The sequence below is a fragment of the Oncorhynchus tshawytscha genome, linkage group LG19 (assembly GCF_018296145.1).
Source record: "Oncorhynchus tshawytscha isolate Ot180627B linkage group LG19, Otsh_v2.0, whole genome shotgun sequence".
Taxonomy (NCBI): domain Eukaryota; kingdom Metazoa; phylum Chordata; class Actinopteri; order Salmoniformes; family Salmonidae; genus Oncorhynchus; species Oncorhynchus tshawytscha.
Window position 1 is genome coordinate 8,281,129 of NC_056447.1, and position 24,424 is coordinate 8,305,552.

Below are 24,424 nucleotides of genomic sequence, written 5' to 3' on the forward strand. Positions count from 1 at the left end.
CCCCAGGTAAAGGGAAAAAAAATCATACGGGAAACTTTTCTGTGCCACCTTGGGCAAAAGTCCCCTTAATGTGAACTCATTTTCCTTCTCTACGATGGGCATGGCAAAGTGCAAATGTGTCCATTACGTTGCAGTTTTCTTAAAACACTTTGGAATAGGAATTAATTCTATATGCAGTACTGATTTTTGGTCACAGGATGGAGCACTGGTTTGCAAGACCTTCTTGAGCATGTTGTGTGTAATGTAATAGGATAACTAACTGTAGCCTTGGTGCCAGCCCGAGATGGAAGTTCATGCTGATTGAAATGTGTGCTTCCTCACTTTTCACAGAAATCCTGTGTACAGTAATTGTTTTTCTAAACATAACTGCCTAGGAAACATCTGCTGTATTTTAATTTGCGGGGACATTAATTTAAAAAATCCACAAATGACTAGGTTACCATTCTGAAAATGTTGAAAAGTTAATTGAATAAATCAGGCACCGGTAGGAAGGAACATTAACTCAAATTAGTTGGGGAAATGAAAATACAAAAAAATCCTTTATTTTGAGTACAACAAAGGGAGGGCAAGGTACGGTGAAGTGCAAAATAATCAATGACATTGAACCTCCCACAATCATTGTTTGATTGCAGTTTAGCTCTGGCTCAGTGGGGCAACCATGGGCTGTTCTGACTGAGCTAGGCCATAGGTGCATCTCAACAGTCTAAATGGACTTCCTCTCCTCACCTTCCATCTCCATGAGAAGGAGCAGGGCTTGTGAATGTGAATTTTCAAATCAGTGCAGCTGAGAGGAAGGAGGGCAAGTCAGAATATTGAGCTGCACCATAAGTAGGATGAACCAGGCAAGATAAGCTGTGGTTCTCTTACTAGAGCGCCAGTATTCAGGCTGCCTGGTCTGCAGCTGGGAGAGGTGGTAGGAATGAGAGCTGGTGCATCACATGGGACAATCATAGATATGGATGGCCCTGTCATCTCCAACAGATACGATCTTAGAACCTGTGCCGTTGTATTTCACACTCCACACCTGGGGGGGGGGAAGCAGACGACAAGACTTGAACAACATGCAAGGTAGCAGCTAAGTGTAAAAACAGTGGCAGAGTTGGAAAAACACATCATGTCACTTAAAATACTCTGTAGGCATTTCGAAACCAATTCAGAATGCAGGTGTATGACTGTACCATCAAATGTAGTCAGAAAAGATTTCAGATATTACTATTCTGTAAAAAAAAAAAAAATGCACCCTTTGAAATTATTAAATGATGGTGGGACAACTATGTGATGTTCTTTCATCAATAATCCATTCGACCTCTAAAAAGCAAGAAGAGCTCCTCTGTCTATTGTGACCAGTCGGAACGAGAGATACTGCTACAAAAGAGAGATGATTTTAAAAATCAGCTGCATTTGTCCATATCATTCTCTTGACTTCCTAGCAGCTTTCATTCAGACAAGAGGCTATAAATGGAAAGCAGACCAGACACTCAACTGCCTCTGATCTCTCCTCAGAGCAATGTCTGTAAATTTGGAGCTTTCTTCCAGAGAAGATTAAGCCTCCCTACAGGCGTCTGCAGTGGAGATCTAACGACAGCTCGGATTATTCAGTCTGCCAACGCTGAGACATAACAGAAACACAGGAGGGAGCATAGTAGGACAACAGCCACTTCAATTCCCATATTATTTTGAGTGGCCAGCCACTATAACACCGAAGTCGGCAAGAGAGGGGTGTATTGTATTGGATATGGCTGTTAGACCCAATAACATTTTTAATCCCTTCCCTCATTTTCTTTCTTTTGTGATCAGACTAGGTGAAAATAATATGGCGGATTAAGGCTATGAGTCCTGTTCACCCACTCCAGAATATACTATCGAGCACTTTATGGATTGTAAAAGGAGAAGTGCTTTCTAAATAAAAATGTATGGTCCTCAGGACCAATAAAATGTTCCATTAGCTGTTTGGAGTTGACTGAATGTTCTCACCTGGTCCTGATGGTCGAAAAATGTGTTGACACACGCCCTAGAGCTGGCGTCCCAAACCTTCACACTCTTGTCTGAGGAACTGAGAGGAGCAAAGACAAAAAAGTAATTTTGTCATCCCAAAAATTCACAACACTTCTTGGCGTCACACCTGTCATTTGTAGTCTGTAGACTCTAGTCCTCAAAATCTGAATGTATGTGAAACAAAAAAAACTTGGAACATTTTGGAAATAGGACCTCTTCCTTCTCCCATCATTGACGTTATAACTGATTTTACATAACTGGATTGGTGAAAGATATGCAAGTGACAATCGTTTTATTGTCTTTGAATTAGACTTTGGCACCTGCCATTATTAAATCACATCAAATATGATCTGGGAACTTACAATTTAAAACCAAAACAGTCACTGACTTAAGACAAGCACACACACTTTACCTGGACACAAAATGCGTGTCGTCAGGGGAGAAAGCTACGTTGAGGACCCAGGACGCGTGGCCACTCAGAGTGCCTGCCAACTTGGCATGCTGCCTGTAAAACAACATTTTCCAAGTTTTAATAAAATACTTTTGCTCATATAGTGTATGTATGTGGACACCTGCTCGTCAAACATCTCATTCCAAATCATGGGCACTAATATGGAGTTGGTCCCCCCTTTGCTGCTATAACAGCCTCTAGCCTTCTGGGAACAATTTACTCTAAATCAGTGGTATTGATTGTGCGGCCCCGCATGAGCCCTTAATTTGCGGCTCACTATAATTTTCCTATTTTCCATTCATAAATGATACAATTTCAATTCAATGCAGGCCTGAATCACATCACTCCGTTGAATATATAGATAGTGTACTCTGGACAGCAGATAGATAATTTTGCAGTCTGGTTGACATGGATCGATTTATTGTAAAAAAGAAACGTAAATCTATTGACAATAAAAATTTGGGGGAAGAGCTGGAGAACATGACAGCTATTAACAAACAACCACCGGGGAGAACCTAGAAAATCAGGAAGATGGCGGCGGGGAAATGTAGCTAGCTCACGTGGCTCCAGTGGCTAAGAGAAGGATATGGTCGATTCAAGAAGAAAACAAAGTTACAAGAGAAATGGACAGACAAGTATTTTTTTTGTACTGCATGATGGGACCAGCTCTAGGAAGTGTCTTGGTGGTTCCAAACTTCTTCCATTTAAAGAACACCACTGTGTTCTTGGGGACCGTCAATGCTGCAGAAATGTTTTGGTACCCTTCCCCAGATCTGTGCTTCAACACAATCCTGTCTCGTTTTTGCTCTGACATGCACTATCAACTGTGGGACTATATATAGACAGGTGTGTACCTTTCCATCAATTGAATTTACCACAGGTGGACTCTAATCAAGTTGAAGAAACATCTCAAGGATGATCAATGGAAACTGAATACTTATGTTAAATAAGTTGTTTCATAATTTGAAAAAAATGTGCAAACATGTATAAAAACCCATTTTTGCTTCTTTATTATGAGGTACTTTGTGTAGATTGATGAGGGGAAAACATGCATTTGATCTATTTTAGAATAAGTCTAACATAAAATGTGGAAAAAGTGAAGGGGTCTGAATACTTCCCGATGCACTGTATAGTGCATACACTGGCACCACATGTAGCTTTTGGATTAATCTAGGTGATTATCTGGGTCTAGGGTTAAAAGGGGAGGGTATATTACAAAACTTTAGAATTTTACCATTAAACTAACAGAATTTGACATCTAGTGGCCCTGTTGGGCCCTTCAGATTTCCACAGGTGTCTAATTATCTATGGCCCTCTGTGTGGCCTTATCACATGTACAATAATAAAATATTTTTAAATAAAATAACAAAGTTATAAATTATTATCAATTTAGCGTATACCATTGGTGTTTAATGAGGGTTTCCGCATATTTACACATTTATTTTACTATGTTTTTGTTGTCAGTGTTTTTGCTACAAACTGGTGGCAGTTGTGGAAAAGTTCATTGAAAATAATGCTATTGTTGATTAGATGCTTTTTTCATTAATTAGGCTATTTTATCTTGAACCATATGGTCTAGCCACTAGAAACTTAAAGTATACATTAACAAAAAGGTTACCAAAGATTGCCATATTACCGGTAGCTTTGCAACCGTATGTGTCCGTTAATACTTTTTTTTTAAATAATTAAATGTTTTCCAAAAAAGGAGCGTGATAGCAATAGCAACACCCAAAATATGAGAATAGGGACTGCTTGGCATCAGACCACTGTTGATGTCTGAAAAGATCTGACAGACTTTGGGGTGATTTTAGGGTGAGCCATCACTGGAAGTCAGCGTGGACCTGTGTGACATAATGTAATTTGACATTTCATTTGGATCTCAAAGAGAACCACCAAGATTCTTAAGTGGTTTCAAATATATCCCCAATACTCAATTCATGGATACATTGCCTTGAACACAAAGCAATACAGCCATGCATTTTTTATTTGTTTCGAACAGTCTGTAGGATTCTTATTCTACACCACAATACCCTAAAATGAGAGCAGGCGAGACAGATGGCCTTTAACTCCCCAGTGAACTTACACGTCATAAATCTTGATGTAGCCATCATCTGAGGCTGTGACTAAGAGCTGTGAGTCTGGAGAGAACGTCAGCGATCTGATAGGCATGGCGTGACCTACAGAGAGGGAGTGGAGAGAGGGGGAGACAGCATGCTTGATTAAAACACACACAGCTTGTCTTCAGTGCTGACAATTCATGAGAGCTATACACCTTCAATATGAAGACGCTTGACATTGTCCATTGTAGATTGAGTCACATAGCAGCCAGTGAAATGTTTTACAAACCAGGTTTCCATCCAACCTTTTTATGAGAGTAAAGTACTTAACAAATGTTGACAAAACAAAATACGCTAAGGTGGGATCGTTTTGTGCCGGTAAAATAAATGTATGCGAGAAATGACAAAAACACCTTTATGTGCAAATATTGATATAATAACCATAGGTGTAAACTTGTAATCACACAATGGTATAGTATCCCACTACAACCCAGGAAAGCATGAAGTTTAATAGACTACAGATTAAATAAGTTAGAATGAACTTCACTGGGTGTTGAAAGTGCACAGTGATGTTATTTATTGGAAGGGAGCATCAAGCACAAGGGTCTTATTCTGGTGACATGACGATTGCTGCTTGGCTGTGGGAGAAAGTGGTTGAGGGACACAGAGGCCAGAGAATGTACCTTCCAGCGTATGGAGTAGTTTCCCAGTGGCAATGTCAAAGATGTTAATGATTCCATCTATAGCTCCACTGGCCAAGTACTTTCCATCTGGACTCTGGAAAAAAGATAGGGAAAAAATTCAATTCAAATTCAAGTATTTCTGATAGTTATAAAGCTTGTTTTGAGCAGTTGTATTTGAACGTTTAACTAGATGTTATTGATGTAATCATGTGGAAAATGTGGGATAAAAACTATGAACCACTGCCAGCTGAAGAACTGATTCATTATCAGGAACATTTGATAATTGCAGCACTGACAATTCTTTAAAGGCTGTGGCTCCCGACTTTTCTCAACCTTTCTTCCCGAGCACTAAAGGTCCCGAAGCTTCTGCGCATGTGCGTAAGATGTTCTACGCATGTTTCTTTACCTCTACTTTACACACATTTGTTGTGTCCTTCCCTTCACATTTCTCACTGTCATTTTGTGACTGATAGTTTGAAATAACTACGAAGCATCTCTATACCAACCATTTGATCTCAGTCTCATTGGAATATGGATTTAGATTGAGTTATAGTATCGTTTCGAAGTAGTTGAATGATGTAAAGTGAGCGAAATTCAGAGCAGATGGTGTTAAACTGTAGCTAGCCTACTGGTGTATTCTCATCGACGGGGCTGTAGTAGAGCAGGTAGAGAGAGTCAAGTTCCTTGATGTCCACATGACCAAAAAACTATCATGAGTCAAACACACGGCAACTCCTCGGCATCCGACCGCAAGGTGCTACGGATGGTAGTACGGCCCAGCACGTCACTGGGGCCAAGCTTCCTGCAATCCAGCACTTCTATACCAGGCAGTGTCAGAGGCCCTAAAAATTGTCAGACTGCACAGCAAGCAGTATCGGGGCACCAAGTCTAGGTCCAAAAGGCTCCTTAACAGTTTCTACCCCCAAGCCATAAGACTGCTGAACAGCTAATCAAATGGCTACATGAACTATTTGCATCGAACGCCCCCTTTTTTTTTTTATGCGGCTGGCAACCGTATAACGGTAGTTACCAGGGCTCGTCATAAAGCAGGAGAATGATCTCTGCTAACCATTGCCTGACTGGCAATCGAGGGGCTACCAAGATGAGGGATCCGTCTTTCATCCCTCACTCTGTTCAAGCAGAGAAGGAAACATGCAGAGAATCACCCTTGGCCAAGGGTGTGCCAGTGTTTCCAGTCACAGTGGTGCGTATCCTGTGACCGCAAAGAATGGGCAATGAGTGTCTACATTCAGATTTTTAAAGTAATTTAGAAGATGTTCTTTTCCAGAGCGACTTACAGGAGAGTGCATAAATTTTTCATACTGGTCCCCCGTGTGAATCAAACTCACAACCCTGGTGTTGCAAGTGCCATGCTCTACCAACTGAGCCACGTTTCTTTGTGCGATGCAGAGATCTACAGTGGCTAGACCGTGTGTCTCCCAGATCTAGTTGTCTCCAATCCCTGTATAGGAGAATCCCTCTGGATAACAAGTCCGCTCCCACATTCAATACACCTGGGATGTGAGTAGTGAAAGCAGGTGCGCCCTGCTCCACAGAATAATCTTGACAGTTTGTCTGTGTAGACGGAGAGAGGGTGCCACCCTGACGGTTGTGTGCCACCACAGTCATATTGTCTGCCCTGACAAGGATGTGAGAATTTGAAGGAAAGGCAGAAAGTGTATCAATGCGAGAAACACTGTCAGCAGTTCGATGTAATTTATACGAGCATGGCGGAGCTGTGGGACCACAATCCGTTTATTACTCTTCCCTCATGACTCACACGGTGAGTGACGCATCTGTCGTCACCACCTTCCTCGACACTATACCTAGGGAAGGTTTTCCAATAAGAAAATGTGGTGCTGGACACATTTGGGGGTGGTTGTAGTCCCTTGAGGAGGAAGTGAACTGTTGACTGCCCATCTCTACTGCCAGGGACGTTCCCCTTTGGATGGACTCCCCTACTTCTCCCCCTGGGGAATGAGGTGTGCAAGACCCACCTTCCTTCTTACGAAGTTTGCACTTGTGTTTCATGGTGGTGACAGAAGGCCCAAACAGTTCCTTCGGCGCGATAGGAGCATCAAGGAAAACTGCCTTCTCCTTGTCCAATAGGCTGGACAAGTTGAGCCATAGGGCTCCCCCTCCCACCATCACAAGGTTCACCCAGACTTGGATTGCGCCTCTGCATGCTCAGAGGTTGAGAACTACAGCGATACAGATCTTGTCGCATTGGTCTTGGCTGAAATACTTTCAGCGTTGGGTTGCTGACCTTCACCTGTGTCCACAACAACACCGCAGATGGCCAGCAGTAAGAACGTTGTGTTCAATGCCCATATTGAATGTGCTGCAGCCACATAGACCTTTTAGAATATGAAGGTGGTGAAGCACTCAAGTCTTCCCAGAGAGAGCAGTGCCGGTCATAGACGAGGCACTGGGGTTCAGGTGGCTAGCCAGTGACGGCCATGGCCATCCTCCATGCCCTGGGTTTCCATGGCAACAAAGAGTCTGGTTTGGATCTTGCTGGAGAGGGGCTTGTCCAAATTATGTTTGGCTTCAGCCACACATGCAGGAACAGCTGAGAGGAGTCGTTTCCCCATGATGGTTTGTGAGGGGAGTTTCCTTCAACGCTGCCACCACCCACGGGTGCGGGCCAGTCGATACAGAACCTGGTTGCTGCCCATTTACAGACATCGATCAGCCCAAAGTTCACGAGGTCGGAAGAGGGCCTTGAGCAGTGGATTTGAGTTTCCTCTTCCTCCTCATCAATTTGGAGTATTAATTTGTCGATATGGAGGTTCTGTTTTGATAGTGATTCGAGGGCTCCATATTACATACCCTACCCTCGAGAGGATGCTATGTGGGTTAGCCTCACATAGTGACGTGTTTTGTTTGGGATTTGCTCTGTGCACTCGCCAGTGAAGGGAGTTAGCCGGCCGTGCCCGCAGAACCCGGGATTAGCGGGTGATGCCGCAGCGTGCTCAAAACCAAAGCAGGCAGCACACGGGGGTGTGTATCATTGCCCGCTATTGTCGCCCGACATTGGTACGGGTGTGAAAGTTCTTGGATGGGGGCAGGAGGCCGGCTAGGTTCTCCCTGTGCAAGGGTAGCAGGCTCAATGGCTCCGAGGAATATGATTCCTCAAGCAAAGTGTGTGCTAGGTAGTGTTTGCCTTGTGGCTAATAGCCTAGCTAGTTAGCACACTTTACTTGAGGAAGTCCATGCTTTTTTTGTCTCTCCACGAACTGTGTGTCTCTCGAGCATCGGGCTGTGAAGCTAGGGCGGACAGTTTAGTCAACACGGCCTGTGAGTGTGTTGTGATAAACGACAGAGGAGAGCTAGCAATTCTAGCGTTACAGGTAGAAAAGCCAGTTTGGTGCAGCTAGCCTTGCGGTGAGTTAGGCGGGTTAGCGCCTTGCGGCAAGAGCTAACAAAGTCTCTACAGCTAGCCGCGTGGCACTGATAGGAATTTTATGAATAATGACTAAACAATATCTACATATAACTATAACTAATTAAACTCTACCCTGTTTTATATCTGATTAAAGTTAGTTCATATGGAAGGGATTATGTAGCATGAACAAGGAGTAATTAAACATAATAAACACCATTCCAACTAGGTTGAGGAGAAATGGGTTGAGGGTTTTAAGCAAAAAGGATCATTAACCTGTTTGAACCGACTCAACTTTAACTCTGGAGCGTTTAGATAAGACAACGAGAGCCTCCCTAGGTTTTCCGTTATCTGGAACTGTCTGCTGAATAGTGATGGGTAATGGTGAGACTTCAGAAGTTAATCTTGATATAGTGTGTGAGGATTGTGCGCTAGTGGGTTGAAATGAACTTTTGAACCTGCTTTGTCTTGGTCGAGAGGAGGAGATTCATTCTATAACTAATGACGTCATATTTTGTATATAAACGGTTGTTTGTGGTTTTATGGCAGCGTGCTCCGAGAATAAATACTATTATGTAATTTTGATAAGACTATTTTATGCAAATAAGAATCTTACAAATTCTTAGAAACAGAGTGATTTTAATTAATGAACACATATAGGAATTATGCAATTCCGTTGACAGGCACTAGCTAAATGGAGACTGACGAGTAGAACATTTATTCTACTCGAAGCAAAATGTACCTTTCGGTCAGCACTCAACACTATCAACTAGGGATGCACGATATATCGGTGAACATATCCGAATCTGCCAATATTAGCTAACAATGCCAACGTCAACACAAGGTCTAGTTTAACGCCGATGTGAAAACCGATGTCAAAGCTGACCTATATAACGTAGGTACATGACGCAATGACACCACGTAACATTTTGCGCTACACTTGCAACACAGCATTCCTAACCCACAATACCTACTGTGTGGATTGAGCAGTCAACCAAGTCCAGCAGTGATTTGAAAGAGTAAGAACATTTCAGCGAGACAACAAAGGCGAAATCCATTAACGCCAAGATAATGGGATTCATTGCCCTTGGCAAGCAACCGTTCTCTGTCGTGAGTGATGTTGGCCTTCGCCGACTGGTCGATCACCGGTACATAATACCAAGTGCGCTATTTTTCAGATGTTGCCCTACCAGAGTTGCACAGTAATAGCGTCACTGCTATTAGCTTCACGGCTGACATTTGGACCAGCGATATCAGCCCCATGAGCATGCTGAGTCTTGACAGCACAGTGGGTCGTCGAGGCTTGCATGCTCATGATTGTGCTGGTTGTCATACCGCTGCTGCCATTTCAATGGCATTTGAGAACATGTTTGAAACATGAACACACTAGCTAGCTCCATTCGAACAACTGACTCGAGAAATAAACTCATCAACTGCGCCTGCAGCAGATGTGATACCCTCAGTCATGGCATTGAAACGCCTGCTCAACAAAACTGCTAATACAGGCTGTGAACAAGCGATTCGGTGGCATTCTCTCTTTAATGTGTCGCCACCATGCTCGATGCTATGTACAAGGACCGCTACTTCGATGCAGACAAGAAACAGGGTTTATGTGAAATGTTACATACACAGCTGGACAAAATGGAAACGGACACAGTGACAGTGGGCACCGAGGAAGAGAGGTCACGGATAGAGCAGAAACTTCCCTGCTTGACATGTATGATGAAATCCTGGTTGAGAACGAAACGACTGAACAAATAAACAACAAAACAGGAAGTAAGTGAAATAAATGGCTTTTGATTATGTTTTACTGATAATGGCAACTTAAATAAATGCCAACAAAATAACTTTTTGGTCAGTATGGTGTGTGTGTGTGTGTGTGTGTACTATTTAACTGTACGAGAATGCTTAAAAGGCAGCTAAAATTTGAAATATGTTGGTTTAGCTTTTTTGGCAAGAAAATATTGAATATCGGTATTGGCCAAACATTTCATATTGGTGCATCACTACAATCAACAGGAGCAAATGTCCTACATACATCAGCATTACCCTCACGGTTTGCCTGAGAACGGTTCAGTAGAAAGACAGGAATCTAGTCGTTCTGAGGAGAGCTTTTAGTGAACACAGTCACTTCCTCCAAGAAGTCGTGAGAATGACCAGTTGGCGGGAGAGTGGCTCTCTTCATGTAAGAGAGGGGCTCACCTCATTCGCCACATTACCTGTTCAACAGATGCTGTGTGATTGGATACGTCAAGCTTGTGACCCGCCCTAAGGTGTATCCCCATAAGTGACACACCGAAACAAGTATTAGAAATATAACTGCATTCCCCGAGATGTTCTATACTCAAGTCAACATAACTCATAACGACCAGCCTGTGTTGGGTGTAGTGCATTTACAGAGATGCGCATTAAGTCATTTTCACAAATTGCTCTCCCAGAGTGCAAATGGAGAGCCCTTATGCTAATTGTACGTGTGTATGGTGTTATCATTTTTAAAAAGGCCCAGTGCTGTCAAAATAGATGTTCCTGTTTTATGTTGTTGAAACTAGCAAACACTGTAAAAGTGTGAAAAATGTGTGTGGGGACCTATAAAATTTATTTTGAGTGAACACTTGTTCCACTGTAATAATCAGTAAAATGTCCCAACATAAACATTCAATCTTGATTGTTTCTTACGTAGGCTATACTCAGAATGAATTTCCCTCTGGTGTCCAAAGAGTACTCCTTCTTGCCGCTTTCAACCCCAAAGATGTTGACCTTTCCAAGATGGCTTCCTGTGGCAATGTATTTGGAATCTGGGGAGAAGGCTACTGTCCATGCATCAACTGGAATGAGACAAAATACCCTTCATTACATTGCTGAATACAGAAAACCAGAGAGAGAAACCATAAGGGTGACATTGAAGCCCACAGAAGTAAAAGCCAGGACACTTCTGCGCTACTTTGTTTCTCCTTAAGCTGTTCTATTGGAACGACAAGAGAAACAGAATAAAGGTGTAATCCTGGGTGACCCTTGAGGGTACTGTACAGTGTGAACAGCACTTAAGTAAAAAATACTTTAAGGTACTACTTAAGTAGTTTTTTGGGGCATCTGTACTGTATTATTTACATTTTGGAAAACTTTTACTTCACCACATCCCTAAAGAAAATAAACATTTTTTACTCCATACATTCTCTCTGACACCCAAAAGTACTCATTACATTTTAAATGCTTAGCAGGGCAGAAAAATGGTCCAATTCACACACTTAAAAGAGACCATCCCTGGTTATCCCTACTGCCTGATCTGGCAGACTCACTAAACAGACGTTTTGTTTTGGAAAGGGGATACCTAGTCAGTTGTACAACTGAATGCGTTCAACTGAAATGTGTCTACCGCATTTAACCCAACCTCTCAATCAGAGAGAGGAGCGGAGGGCTGCCACCACTGGTGAACAGTCACAATGTTAGTCAGCTCAGCAGGCTTTATAACCAATTTATTGAGTTATAACTCCTATGGCTCTGGCCTGAACTACAATTAGTCAACAACTAAACAAATCATACACAACTGCAGAGGGGAATATGTCTTGTGTCAATAGCTTTGGCTGCAAGTTTGTCGGTCGTGGTCACTCAGTTGAGCCATGTGAGCCTTGTACAGGGTGGCAGCTTGACAAAACCTGACCCAACGAACCACATTTGAGCATAGTACTTCATCTTCAACGTTGAAGATCAGGGTTGGGGTCAATCCCAAAACATGAAAAAAATAACTGAATGGGCTTTTTCAATTCATGGAGTTTACATTAATTTCCTGAATGAAAATCGCATTGTCCCCAGCCTTTGCTGCTACACATGCCCTCACCGGACATAATGTGGCTGAAAAGCCACCAGACAATGTCCTACCTGGGCCCGCATCCATGGACTTGATCTGCTTGCCGAACTCAAGGTCCCAGAGGCGTATGTGGGCATCCAGCGAGCTGGAGGCTGCTATGGCTCCGTTGGGACTGACGTCCACTGAGACTATACCCAACTGGTGGCCCTCCAGGGTCCACTGCAGCTCCAGCTTTTCATCTGACCTGAGTGGCAAGAAAGAGAACAGAGCAGTCAACTTAGTGTAAACCGACCGTACTGGCTCAATTCAATTGGATTCAAAATATGCAGTGTATTACCATTTCCAGACTTTCACCATGTCATCCAGAGAGCCAGTGACTATTGTCTCCAATCCATCCCGCTCACTTTTACCCCACGCAGCAGTCCAGATGGCATCGTCGTGGGCTGTGGGCAAACACACATATTAGACACACCAAAAATGGAATTACAAGGAGTCAAATGACATTCCATTTGAAGGAAAATATGAATATCAATATGTAATGAGTCTGTAACAATATTGAGGATGAGTTAACTCACCATGTTCTTGCTTGAACAGAATACTGTACTGGAAAGAAAATAAATTGTTATTGAATCACGCACAGGTAGCTTTCACAACTCATTATGTGATCACCTTACATGGCTTCCCCCTACCTGAAACAGAATCTGGGTTTACAGGAGACATTGAATATGGCGATTATTTTAAGCCCAGGCAGCTGCCATTCACCAGCTTAAAAATTCACTCAGTACTTACGAAATAATGGAGTTTCGCTAAGCAACTATTGTCCTTACTGCCGGGATGTTCTTCAAAAACAAGGTCTAAATCCACCGCCAATAAAATCACTCATTACTGCAATTACTGATCCAGCAGCAGGAAAGGTCTGATTTTATCCAGAGAGGAAGAGGCAAAGCCAAAATAAGCCCAATGCGTTTCTATAGCCTTCACGCTTTTGGGACAACAACTCATTGTTATGGCGGAGACATGAATTCCACTAACGTACATACAGCTGATAACTATGCTCATGGAAATGCAAATACTTTGCTAATGAACGGCCGCTCTTTCGAAATAATTGCAATGTACATATTTATGCGTGTATGTCTTTGCTGTCTCTCCGTTTAAAAGGCTTGATTCATCTACGGGGAGTAATTCAACAGAAAGTCGAGAACGGATCTTCCAGAGGAAGTGTTCGTTAGAATGGATTTTTCAACGTGGTTCTCGATCGAGTTGACCAGACTAAAGTACTTAAACAGCTGCAGACTGAATGTTCCTGTGTAGTCTTCATCTTCTGAGTTTCTAACCATTTCAACGTGCAGCCACATTTTTCTGGTCTCATAAAGTCTCATGACGTCCGGTTCCACACCGTCCGCCTGCTTGGTCTCTAGTCTTGTAGTTTTCTTAACCATTTGTAACGTATTCAGCTTGCGCTGCACATAACTGGTCTATAGAGTTCTTCAGCAGGTCCTTTGAAACACTTGGGGGGGGAAAAGGCCGTTCCATTATGTTTGGCAGAATGTTTGTGCTCGCATGGGCGTAGTTACTGACTGGATAAACTTTACATGAAAAAACATTCTCATTTAGAAGGCTAAGATCACATTTCACCTCACAAATAGTTTAATCCTACAACTTCCACAACAGTTGGATGTAAACCTGATAACTGGGAAATATACACATTCAGAGATACATTTATGTTGTTATACTGTCCATAACTTCTTATGGTATAGGGGACACTTGCGTCCCACTAGGCCATAAGCCAGGGAAAATGCAGCGCGGCAAATTCAAATAAAATGATATAAAAATCAAACTTTCATTAAATCACACGTAAGATACTACATTAAAGCTACACTAGTTGTGAATCCAGCCAACATGTCAGATTTTAAAAAGGCTTTTCGGCGAAAGCATAAGAAGCTATTATCTGATGATAGCACAACAGTAAACAAAGAGGGTAGCATATTTCAACCCTGCAGGCGCTACACAAAACACAGAAATAAAATATAAAACATACCTTTGACGAGCTTCTTTTGTTGGCACTCCAATATGTCCCATAAACATCACAATTGGTCCTTTTGTTCGATTAATTCCGTCCATATATATCCAAAATGTCAATTTATTTTGGATAAAATAGCTTCCAAGTTGCGCAACGTCACTACAAAATACTTCAAAAGTTGCATGTAAACTTTGACAAAACCTTTCAAACTACTTTTGTAATACAACTTTAGGTATTTTTAAATGTTAATAAATCGATCAAATTGAAGATCGATTTAAATCGATCAAATTGAAGACGGGTCTATCTGTGTTCAATACAGGAAGACAACAAACCAAGCTACTTTTCAAGTCTTGCACAACTCTCAACAGTGTTACGCAGTTCCTAGATGGCCGTACTTCTTCATTGCACAAATGAATAACCTCAACCAAATTCCAAAGACTGGTGACATCCAGTGGAAGCGGTAGGAACTGAAAACAAGTTCCTAAGAACGGTTAGTCCTCTGGGTTTTGCCTGCTACATGACTTTCATTATACTCAGACATGATTCAAACAGTTTTAGAAACTTCAGAGTGTTTTCTATCCAAATCTACTAATAATATGCATATCTTATATTCTTGGCATGAGTAGCAGGAAGTTGAAATTGGGCACTCTATTTATCCAAAAGTGAAAATGCTGCCCCCTATACCTTAAGAAGTTAATGAGATCCCAAAACAACAACCGAGCTGACAATTGTTCTTTAAGTACCCACGGACCCTTCCAACTGTTCGGATTACAGAAATATATTTTGATGTTACCGTACTGCAACTCTCACTCTGTTGTAACAAAGGGATTTTTTACTTCAATTTCTGCAGAGTGGGAGAGAGTGTTTTCAGTATTTACAACAGTCATGAAACGGCCAACTTCACCCCTCTCCCGATCTGCGGGAGAGAGAGAGGGCGCTGTAGAGCGGAACCACTGTAACCCGAATCTTCAGATCTTCACAGGAGAGTCATGACACTTGTTAAAGTTATTTTGTGGAATTTCTTTCCTTCTTAATGCGTTTGAGCCAATCAGTTGTGTTGTGACATGGTAGGGGTAGTATACAGAAGATATATGGATTTGGTATTTTACCAAATAGGGCTTATGGCAAGAATAGCTCAAATAGGCAAAGAGAAACAACAGTCCATCACTACTTTAAGACATGAAGGTCAGACAATCCGGAAAATTAAGAACTTCAAAACTTTTTGAGTAGGCAACATTTCTGGGATCTTTTATTTCTGCTCATGAAACCAACATTTCACATGTTGTGTTCATATTTTTGTTCAGTGTAGCTTCTTCCGGTTTGATGCAGTCCAAGACAGGCACTACGTAATCATATTTTATGGTGAATAACATAGCTATGTCATCTATTAGTCTACTATAGCATAAGTCGGCTTGTTTGGTTACCATTTCGCCCTCCCTGCTCCCTAAGTCACGCGCTCACAGTAGGGCCAATCCTCGTCTGCTAGAGCTGCACCTCTCTCCCTCCTCTCACGCTTTAACAGCTCTGGTTAATAAAAAGTAGCTTAAAATTACTTTTCTGCAGCTTCCCTTACTTGGATCGGATCAGACCAAGTCTAGATCTGACCAGGTCAATATGTAACGAGACTCGTTGTATTCGGGTCCACTCGGAATGGGTCTCTATATTTAAAAACAAATATTTAGGCATATCAGGTCCGAGTGGGAATGCCCCGGGTTCATTTCAGAACGGATCCAAAACTCTTATCCTCAGCATCATTCAGACGGAGATAACATTCCAATTAGTCAATGGGTATCGTTGGAATGCAAGCCGCATATCCCGAGTGCCCGATGATGTAGAATTTGAAACTTATCACCACACAGCCCCAATACCCCGACAGTCATACAGGAAGGATACTGGCCTTGTCGCTGCATCTATCCTAGAATTGTGAGTCTATCCCAAAATTGTGCAGCTACCTGGACAGCTAACTTCCATTAAATGGTATTATGGCAGCCATATTGGATTTTGGACACCATATTGGATATGGATATAAGGCTAAATCCATGATGGTCCTAAAGAGAATCTGTGGCAAGTTACCTTGGACACACATTCTGATGTCAGAGCCCACTGTGGCTAGATTATACTAGCCACAACGATAAAAACATGTAACTGTATGCATCTTTGTCAGATAGGATGATACAGCACTGAATGAGAGCAAATTTGACTTGGAAAGTTGTCTATTATATTATCTACCAAAAAGTAAAGCTTACGTTCTTCATAAATATTCAATGACTTTTGCAGTACAATATTTTTACACAACCATCCATTTCATAAATGGGCGACATTATGGATGTGTTTTGTTCTACCTCGGGTAGGGAGGTGTATCTCACTAGCATATGTTGACACTATTAAACTTGAAATGCTGGTGAATGGCTGCTTCATGGCTTAAAATGAGAACCGCCATATTCAACGTCTTCTGTAAATCCAGATTTTGGTTCACCCCAAAACAGAGACTTACTGAGAGAATGAATGAACCTGGCTGAATGTCTGAAACAGACACACTCACGTTGATTTCAGCACGCCTGTATGTTTCTTACTCGCAAGATTAGCCAATCAGCTAACTGTTAGCTAGCTACCTAAAACAACAGAACATTACAGACCTAGGAAGTAACGTTAGCTAACTTAGCATGCTACTAACCTTGGCTTTGGCTAACGTTAGCTAATTATTTCACTTACTTGAGTGCTCATGGTTGTTCGTTAAATCTTGCAAGTAGTTTTACGTCCTGAAAGTCAAATAATTCACATAACGTTAGCTAAGTAAAGTTAGCTAGCTAAATAGCTATTTCTCTACCTGGTAAAGCTAGCTACCGTTATAGCTACTCCAGAAATGCAGAAAAAAATATAATAAACTAGAACACCTGGATATTGCTGAAAGATGCATATTAATTAGTGATGTTACGTTTGATACTGGAGCACCAAGACAAGCGTCGAAATCGCGAAGCAGCCAACTTCGAAGCGCTGTTCTTCTTCTTCGGTGGGGTTTATCGGCGGTTGGTATCCAACGTTATGGTGCATTACCGCCACGTACTGTACTGGAGTGTGGGAAAGAGTCAGGGAGAAAGTAAATCTTACCTGCCAGCCCCGATGCTCTTAAAAAACAAAACAAATATTTGAGACTACATCTAATGACGTTCTACTCAATATACTCTTTAAACTAATTTCCTGTGCCCCCTTTTTTAAACCACGTTGCAAAATGCGATATCCCACTACCACTACTTCTCCTTCTTCTGACTTGCCTAGTTAAATAAAGGTTACATTTATTGGCAGACTCACACTTAAGGTCTATTGCTGCCACCTTCTTTAGGGGGTAGTGAAATATCTTTGTAAATTAGTGACAAGTATACAAGCACATACAGTATGATTTGAACCAATTATGTACCAAAGACATCTTAAATCGTTATATACAGTGCCTTGCGAAAGTATTCGGCCCCCTTGAACTTTGCTACCCTTTGCCACATTTCAGGCTTCAAACATAAAGATATAAAACTGTATTTTTTTTGTGAAGAATCAACAACAAGTGGGACACAATCATGAAGTGGAACGACATTTATTGAATATTTCAAACTTTTTTAACAAATCAAAAACTGAAAAGTTGGGCGTGCAAAATTATTCAGCCCCTTTACTTTCAGTGCAGCAAACTCTCTCCAGAAGTTCAGTGAGGATCTCTGAATGATCCAATGTTGACCTAAATGACTAATGATGATAAATACAATCCACCTGTGTGTAATCAAGTCTCCGTATAAATGCACCTGCACTGTGATAGTCTCAGAGGTCCGTTAAAAGCGCAGAGAGCATCATGAAGAACAAGGAACACACCAGGCAGGTCCGAGATACTGTTGTGAAGAAGTTTAAAACCGGATTTAGATACAAAAAGATTTCCCAAGCTTTAAACATCCCAAGGAGCACTGTGCAAGCGATAATATTAAAATGGAAGGAGTATCAGACCACTGCAAATCTACCAAGACCTGGCCGTCCCTCTAAACTTTCAGCTCATACAAGGAGAAGACTGATCAGAGATGCAGCCAAGAGGCCCATGATCACTCTGGATGAACTGCAGAGATCTACAGCTGAGGTGGGAGACTCTGTCCATAGGACAACAATCAGTCGTATATTGCACAAATCTGGCCTTTATGGAAGAGTGGCAAGAAGAAAGCCATTTCTTAAAGATATCCATAAAAAGTGTCGTTTAAAGTTTGCCACAAGCCACCTGGGAGACACACCAAACATGTGGAAGAAGGTGCTCTGGTCAGATGAAACCAAAATTGAACTTTTTGGCAACAATGCAAAACGTTATGTTTGGCGTAAAAGCAACACAGCTCATCACCCTGAACACACCATCCCCACTGTCAAACATGGTGGTGGCAGCATCATGGTTTGGGCCTGCTTTTCTTCAGCAGGGACAGGGAAGATGGTTAAAATTGATGGGAAGATGGATGGAGCCAAATACAGGACCATTCTGGAAGAAAACCTGATGGAGTCTGCAAAAGACCTGAGACTGGGACAGAGATTTGTCTTCCAACAAGACAATGATCCAAAACATAAAGCAAATTCTACAATGGAATGGTTCAAAAATAAACATATCCAGGTGTTAGAATGGCCAAGTCAAAGTCCAGACCTGAATCCAATCGAGAATCTGTGGAAAGAACTGAAAACTGCTGTTCACAAATGCTCTCCATCCAACCTCACTGAGCTCGAGCTGTTTTGCAAGGAGGAATGGGAAAAAATTCAGTCTCCCGATGTGCAAAACTGATAGAGACATACCCCAAGCGACTTACAGCTGTAATCGCAGCAAAAGGTGGCGCTACAAAGTATTAACTTAAGGGGGCTGAATAATTTTGCACGCCCAATTTTTCAGTTTTTGATTTGTTAAAAAAGTTTGAAATATCCAATAAATGTCGTTCCACTTCATGATTGTGTCCCACTTGTTGTTGATTCTTCACAAAAAAATACAGTTTTATATCTTTATGTTTGAAGCCTGAAATCTGGCAAAAGGTCGCAAAGTTCAAGGGGGCCGAATACTTTCGCAAGGCACTGTATATATACACACACTACTGTTCAAAAGTTTGGGGTCACTTAGAAATGTCCTTGTTTTTGAAAGAAAAGCTACTTTTTTGTCAATTTAAAATAACATCAAATTGATCAGAAATACAGTGTAGACATTGTTAATGTTTTAATTGACTATTGTAGATGGGAACGGCAGATTTTTTAAAACGGAATATCTACACAGGTGTACAGAGGCCCATTATCAGCAACCATCACTCCTGTGATCCAATGGCACGTTGTGTTAGCTAATCCAAGTTTATCATTTTAAAAGGCTAAATGATCATTAGAAAGCCCTTTTGCAATTATGTTAGCACAGCTGAAAACTGTTGTCCTGATTAAAGAAGCAATAAAACGGGCCTTCTTTAGACTAGTTGAGGATCTGGAACATCAGCATTTGTGGGTTTGATTACAGACTCAAAATGTCCAGAAACAAATAACTTTCTTCTGAAACTCGTCAGTCTATTATTGTTCTGAGAAATGAAGGCTATTCAATGGGAACAATTGCCAAGAAACTGAAGATCTGGTGCAACGCTGTGTACTACTCCCTTCACAGAACAGCGCAAACTGTCTCTAACCAGAATAAAAAGAGGAGTGAGAGGCCCCGGTGCACAACTGAGCAAGAGGACAAGTACATTAGTGTCTAGTTTAAGAAACAGACGCCTCACAAGTCCTCAACTGGCAGCTTCATAAAATAATACCCGCAAAACACGAGTTTCAACGTCAACAGTGAAGAGGCGACTCCGGGATGCTGGCCTTCTAGGAAGAGTTGCAAAGAAAAATACATATCTCAGACTGGCCAATAAAATATTAAGATTGGCAAAAGAGCACAGACACTGGACAGAAATATGTATTTTTCTTGCTCGTGTTTCTTGGCCCAAGCATGTGTCTTCTTCTTATTGGTGTCCCTTTAGTAGTGGTTTCTTTGCAGCAATTCGACCATGAAGGCCTAATTCACTCAGTCTCCTCTTAACAGTTGATGTTGAGATGTGTCTGTTACTTGAACTCTGTGAAGCATTTATTTGGGCTGCAATTTCTTTGGCTGGTAATTGGGTTGCATTAAGAAGGAAATAAATTAGACTATTTAACTTTGAACAAGGCATTCCGGGTGACGACCTCATGGTGACGACCTCCAGGTGACGACCTCATGAAGCTAGTTGAGAGAATGCCAAGAGTGTGCAAAGCTGTCATCAAGGCAAAGGGTGGCTGCTTTGAAGAATCTCAAATATTAAAATATTTGTTTAACACTTTTTTTGGTTACTACATGATTCCATGTGTTATTTCATAGTTTGAATGTCTTCACAATTATTCTTCAATGTAGAAAATAGTAAAAATAAAGAAAAACACTTGAATGAGTAGGTGTGTCCAAACTTTTGACTGCCAGTATTTATCTTACATTAGGGTGAAGTAGCCTTTCTAATCCAGTTAGATTTTCAATATTAATTATCAACGAATATAAAACCATGTTATCTTGAATGGTGTAATTTAATAATATGCACGGGTGTGCTAGGTGTGTGAATTTATCACAGTGCAAGCCTACTCATTAGAAAAAAACAGCAGCTCTAATTCAATATTAACTTCACAGTGAAATACCGCTATTCTGGCTATTAATCATTCTTAAACAGTCAGTAAAATAGCTTATTTAGCTATCTCAAATCGTAGCCTTTAAGATCTCATGTATGCAAGTGTACCTGTCTTATCCACAATGATGGAGCAGCAGACCAAGTAATATGCGAGAGGAGGACCCTATAGCGTAGGATAATTATTCTGCTGTGTCAACTTCATTTATTAAGAGGTGACGTTACAAAGATCGATTCTGTTACATGTTATTCGTGTTACATATTTACATTTTGGGATAGTTGTTCACTGAATTACTAGCACTACAGTGGCTACAAATGTCTCGCGCTCAGTAGAATGTGAATGCACTATCACGTGATGCTGCCTTCGAATACCGTCCCAAATGGCAGTAACCTACTGGAAAAGTGCTACCTACTCAAGTAGGTGCCTTTGGAGGCAGGTAGGCAGCCACCTTTGGATTGGCTAAATAATAACAGTATGCTACACCAACATATTAGTTTCCATTCATACAAAGTGTCAAAACAATTGCCAGCATTTTTCGGGGACTCGTGATGCCCAGAGCCAAAGTGTGCTGCCCAGACCACTGCGTTACAGCAGTTCACAATGCATGTGCAAACTGAGAATTCTTGACAGTATGAGGTCGGTTGGTTTGCAGAGCCTTCCCAAAACCATAGCCCCCTAGGTATGATCTTGCATTGTATAGCCTACAAACAGCTTCCAACTGCCCCCTGGCGGTGATTATGTGTTTAAACTATTTATTCAAATCCTCCTGTTGCAGGATTATTTTCCTCCTGCGACAAAATGGGTCATATTAACATCCGATATCTGTAGGTTTTCCTCCGAAAAGACAACATAAAAGAAAAACCCACACCAATTTAGTATAGGGTGGAAAAAGAATATGGAGCAAAACAAACAGCGGAAACACAAAACCTCACGATTCTTTCAAACTAAAGTGGTTGAGCTGGTAATAGCGCCTCAGTTTACGTGAGGTGTAGCTCTCCCAACAGCTCTTTTACAATTTAAATAGCTCTTAAATTAAAAACCAGCTGGGCCAGCACAGGTGAAACACATCCTGAGACTAACGAGATCACTCGCCAGCACAATGCAGCACGCTCTGCATGCACTCTGCTCATGGCAGTGTGTGAGTTTCCATAGCAATGGCTCCGCTTGGCCAACTCTGCTCATTGACGAGACAAACTCAAGGAACATTATTAGTGTATGTGAAATAATCTCTCCTGTCTTAAATTTGACGAGGTTGAAGCACCTCTGACACCATTTTATGATCTTAGTCAGATATGACTGTACTGCTCAGCAGAGCATGAGCAAAGGCTTCAAAATGTTAGTGATACCGAGCCCTACCTGTACCCTAGTTATTGATGAAAAAACAGGCCCTACCCGGCCCTAACACAATCTATGATGTCGGGGCCCGTCGGGCTCTGATCGGGTAGCAGAGTTCTAGCTGAAACTGTCACACTGGAGAAAACATCTCGGCAAGCAAAACAGCTCCCCTCTCTCTTACTATATGTAGCCCATGTACCTGATGCTGTCAGGCCACAAAGAGTTTGACATTCCATACTGTTTTTGGCCAGACAGGATCAGATACATGGGCTACACATACACTACATGACCAAAAGTATGTGGACACCTGCTCTTCGAACATCTCATTCCAAAATCATGGGCATTCATTCCAAAATCATGGGCATTAATATTGAGTTGGTCCCCCCTTTGCTGCTATAACAGCCTCCGCTCTTCTGGGAAGTTGGAACATTGCTGTGGGGACTTGCTTTCATTCAGCCACAAGAGCACTGGTCGGGCACTGATGTTGGGCGATTAGGCCTGGCTCGTAGTTTGCATTCCAGTTCATCCCAGTCAAGTTCTTCCACACCAAATCTCGACAAACCAATATTCTGTATGGACCTCTCTTTATACACGGGGGCATTGTCATGCTGAAACAGGAAAAGGCCTTCCCCAAACTGTTGCCACAAAGTTGGAAGTACAGAATTGTCTAGAATGTCATTGTATGCTGTAGCGTTAAGATTTCCCTTCACTGGAACTAGCACAAACCATGAAAAACAGCCACAGACCATTATTCCTTCTCCACCAAACGTTACAGTTGGCACTATGCATTGGGGCAGGTAGCATTCTCCTGGCATCTGCCAAACTCAGATTCGCCCAGATTTGTCCGTAGGACAGCCAGATGGTGAAGCTTGATTCATAATTCGAGAGAACGCGTTTCCACTGCTCCAGAGTCCAATGGCGGTAAGCTTTACACCACTCCAGCCAATGCTTGGCATTGCGCATGGTGATCTTAGGCTTGTGTGCAGTTGCCCAGCCATGAAAAACCATTTCATGAAGCTCCCTACAAACAGTTCTTGTGCTGATGTTGCTTCCAGAGGCAGGTTGGAACTCGGTAGTGAGTGTTGCAACCGAAGACAGGCGATTTTTACGCACTTCAGCACTCGGCGGTCCAGTTCTGTGAGCTTGGATGGCCTACCACTTCGAGGCTAAGCCATTGTTGCTCCAAGACATTTCCATTTCATAATAACAGCACTTACAGTTGACCGGGGCAAACATTGGACGAACTGACTTGTTGTAAAGGTGGCATCCTATGACAGTGCCATGAGGAAAGTCACTGTGTTCTTCAGTAAGTCTATGTACTACCAATGTTTGACTATGGAGATTTCATGGCTGTGTGCTTGATTTTATACACCTGTCAGCAACGGGTGTGGCTGAAATAGCCGTATCCAATAAACTGAAGGGGTGTCCACATACTTTTGTATATACAGTGTACATGTCCTGTGCCTCTGCTTCGATGAGTAATATCAGCAGTTCCTGTCTTTTTACTAAAGAAATGCACGACACAGCATAGGGGGCCTCAAGCGGAAAAAAAAAATATATTTTTTAATGATTACTATTTTATTTTTATTTTTATTATGCCCAGCTCATGATGCCCCAAGATGATGTGAGGCCTGAGACAATTGCCTCTTCTGCCTAATGGTAAGTCCAACACTGGTCCTCTTAATGCCACTTTGGTTATGACCATGTATGTCTCTATGTATCCCTGTTAAGGGGGGTTGGTTAATTGTTTCTGAAACACATGCTCACAGCAGTGCACATGGGCACATTATACCATCTCCACAAAGTCTTTTACTTCATAAATATAATTGTGTGTGTGTGTGTGTGTGTGTGTGTGTGTGTGTGTGTGAGTGTGTGTGCTTGTGAATATACTCCATGTTCAGAAGGCTCTTGAGCTGAATCGAATGCACTTGTTAATGGAAGGAAGTGCGTCATTGTTGCTCTGTGCTCCTAATAAGTGTTTACTTCCAGACCAGCGTTTCTTTCAATCAAGTACACTTCAGACTTATTTATGTTTT

The 24,424-nt window shown here is 41.9% G+C and overlaps 1 protein-coding gene across 2 annotated transcripts; it reads right to left on the minus strand.

Moving 5' to 3' along the window:
- Positions 1-511: 511 nt before the first annotated feature.
- Positions 512-17,475, minus strand: wdr61 (WD repeat domain 61). Of its 2 annotated transcripts, none has more exons than XM_024379020.2 (11): positions 17,332-17,475; positions 17,109-17,155; positions 12,952-12,979; positions 12,714-12,819; positions 12,448-12,620; positions 11,248-11,396; positions 5,187-5,280; positions 4,530-4,623; positions 2,408-2,500; positions 1,975-2,053; positions 512-1,024 (listed from the first exon to the last, which is right to left on the minus strand). In XM_024379020.2, exons 2-11 carry the CDS (start codon positions 17,118-17,120, stop codon positions 935-937), a joined length of 918 nt encoding a protein of 305 aa, XP_024234788.1. In that variant the 5' UTR covers positions 17,121-17,155; positions 17,332-17,475; the 3' UTR covers positions 512-934. The 2 variants fall into 2 exon arrangements, with proteins under 2 accessions (XP_024234788.1, XP_024234789.1); XM_024379021.2 differs by having other exon boundaries at positions 17,291-17,427.
- Between the last annotated feature and the right edge of the window lie 6,949 nt (positions 17,476-24,424).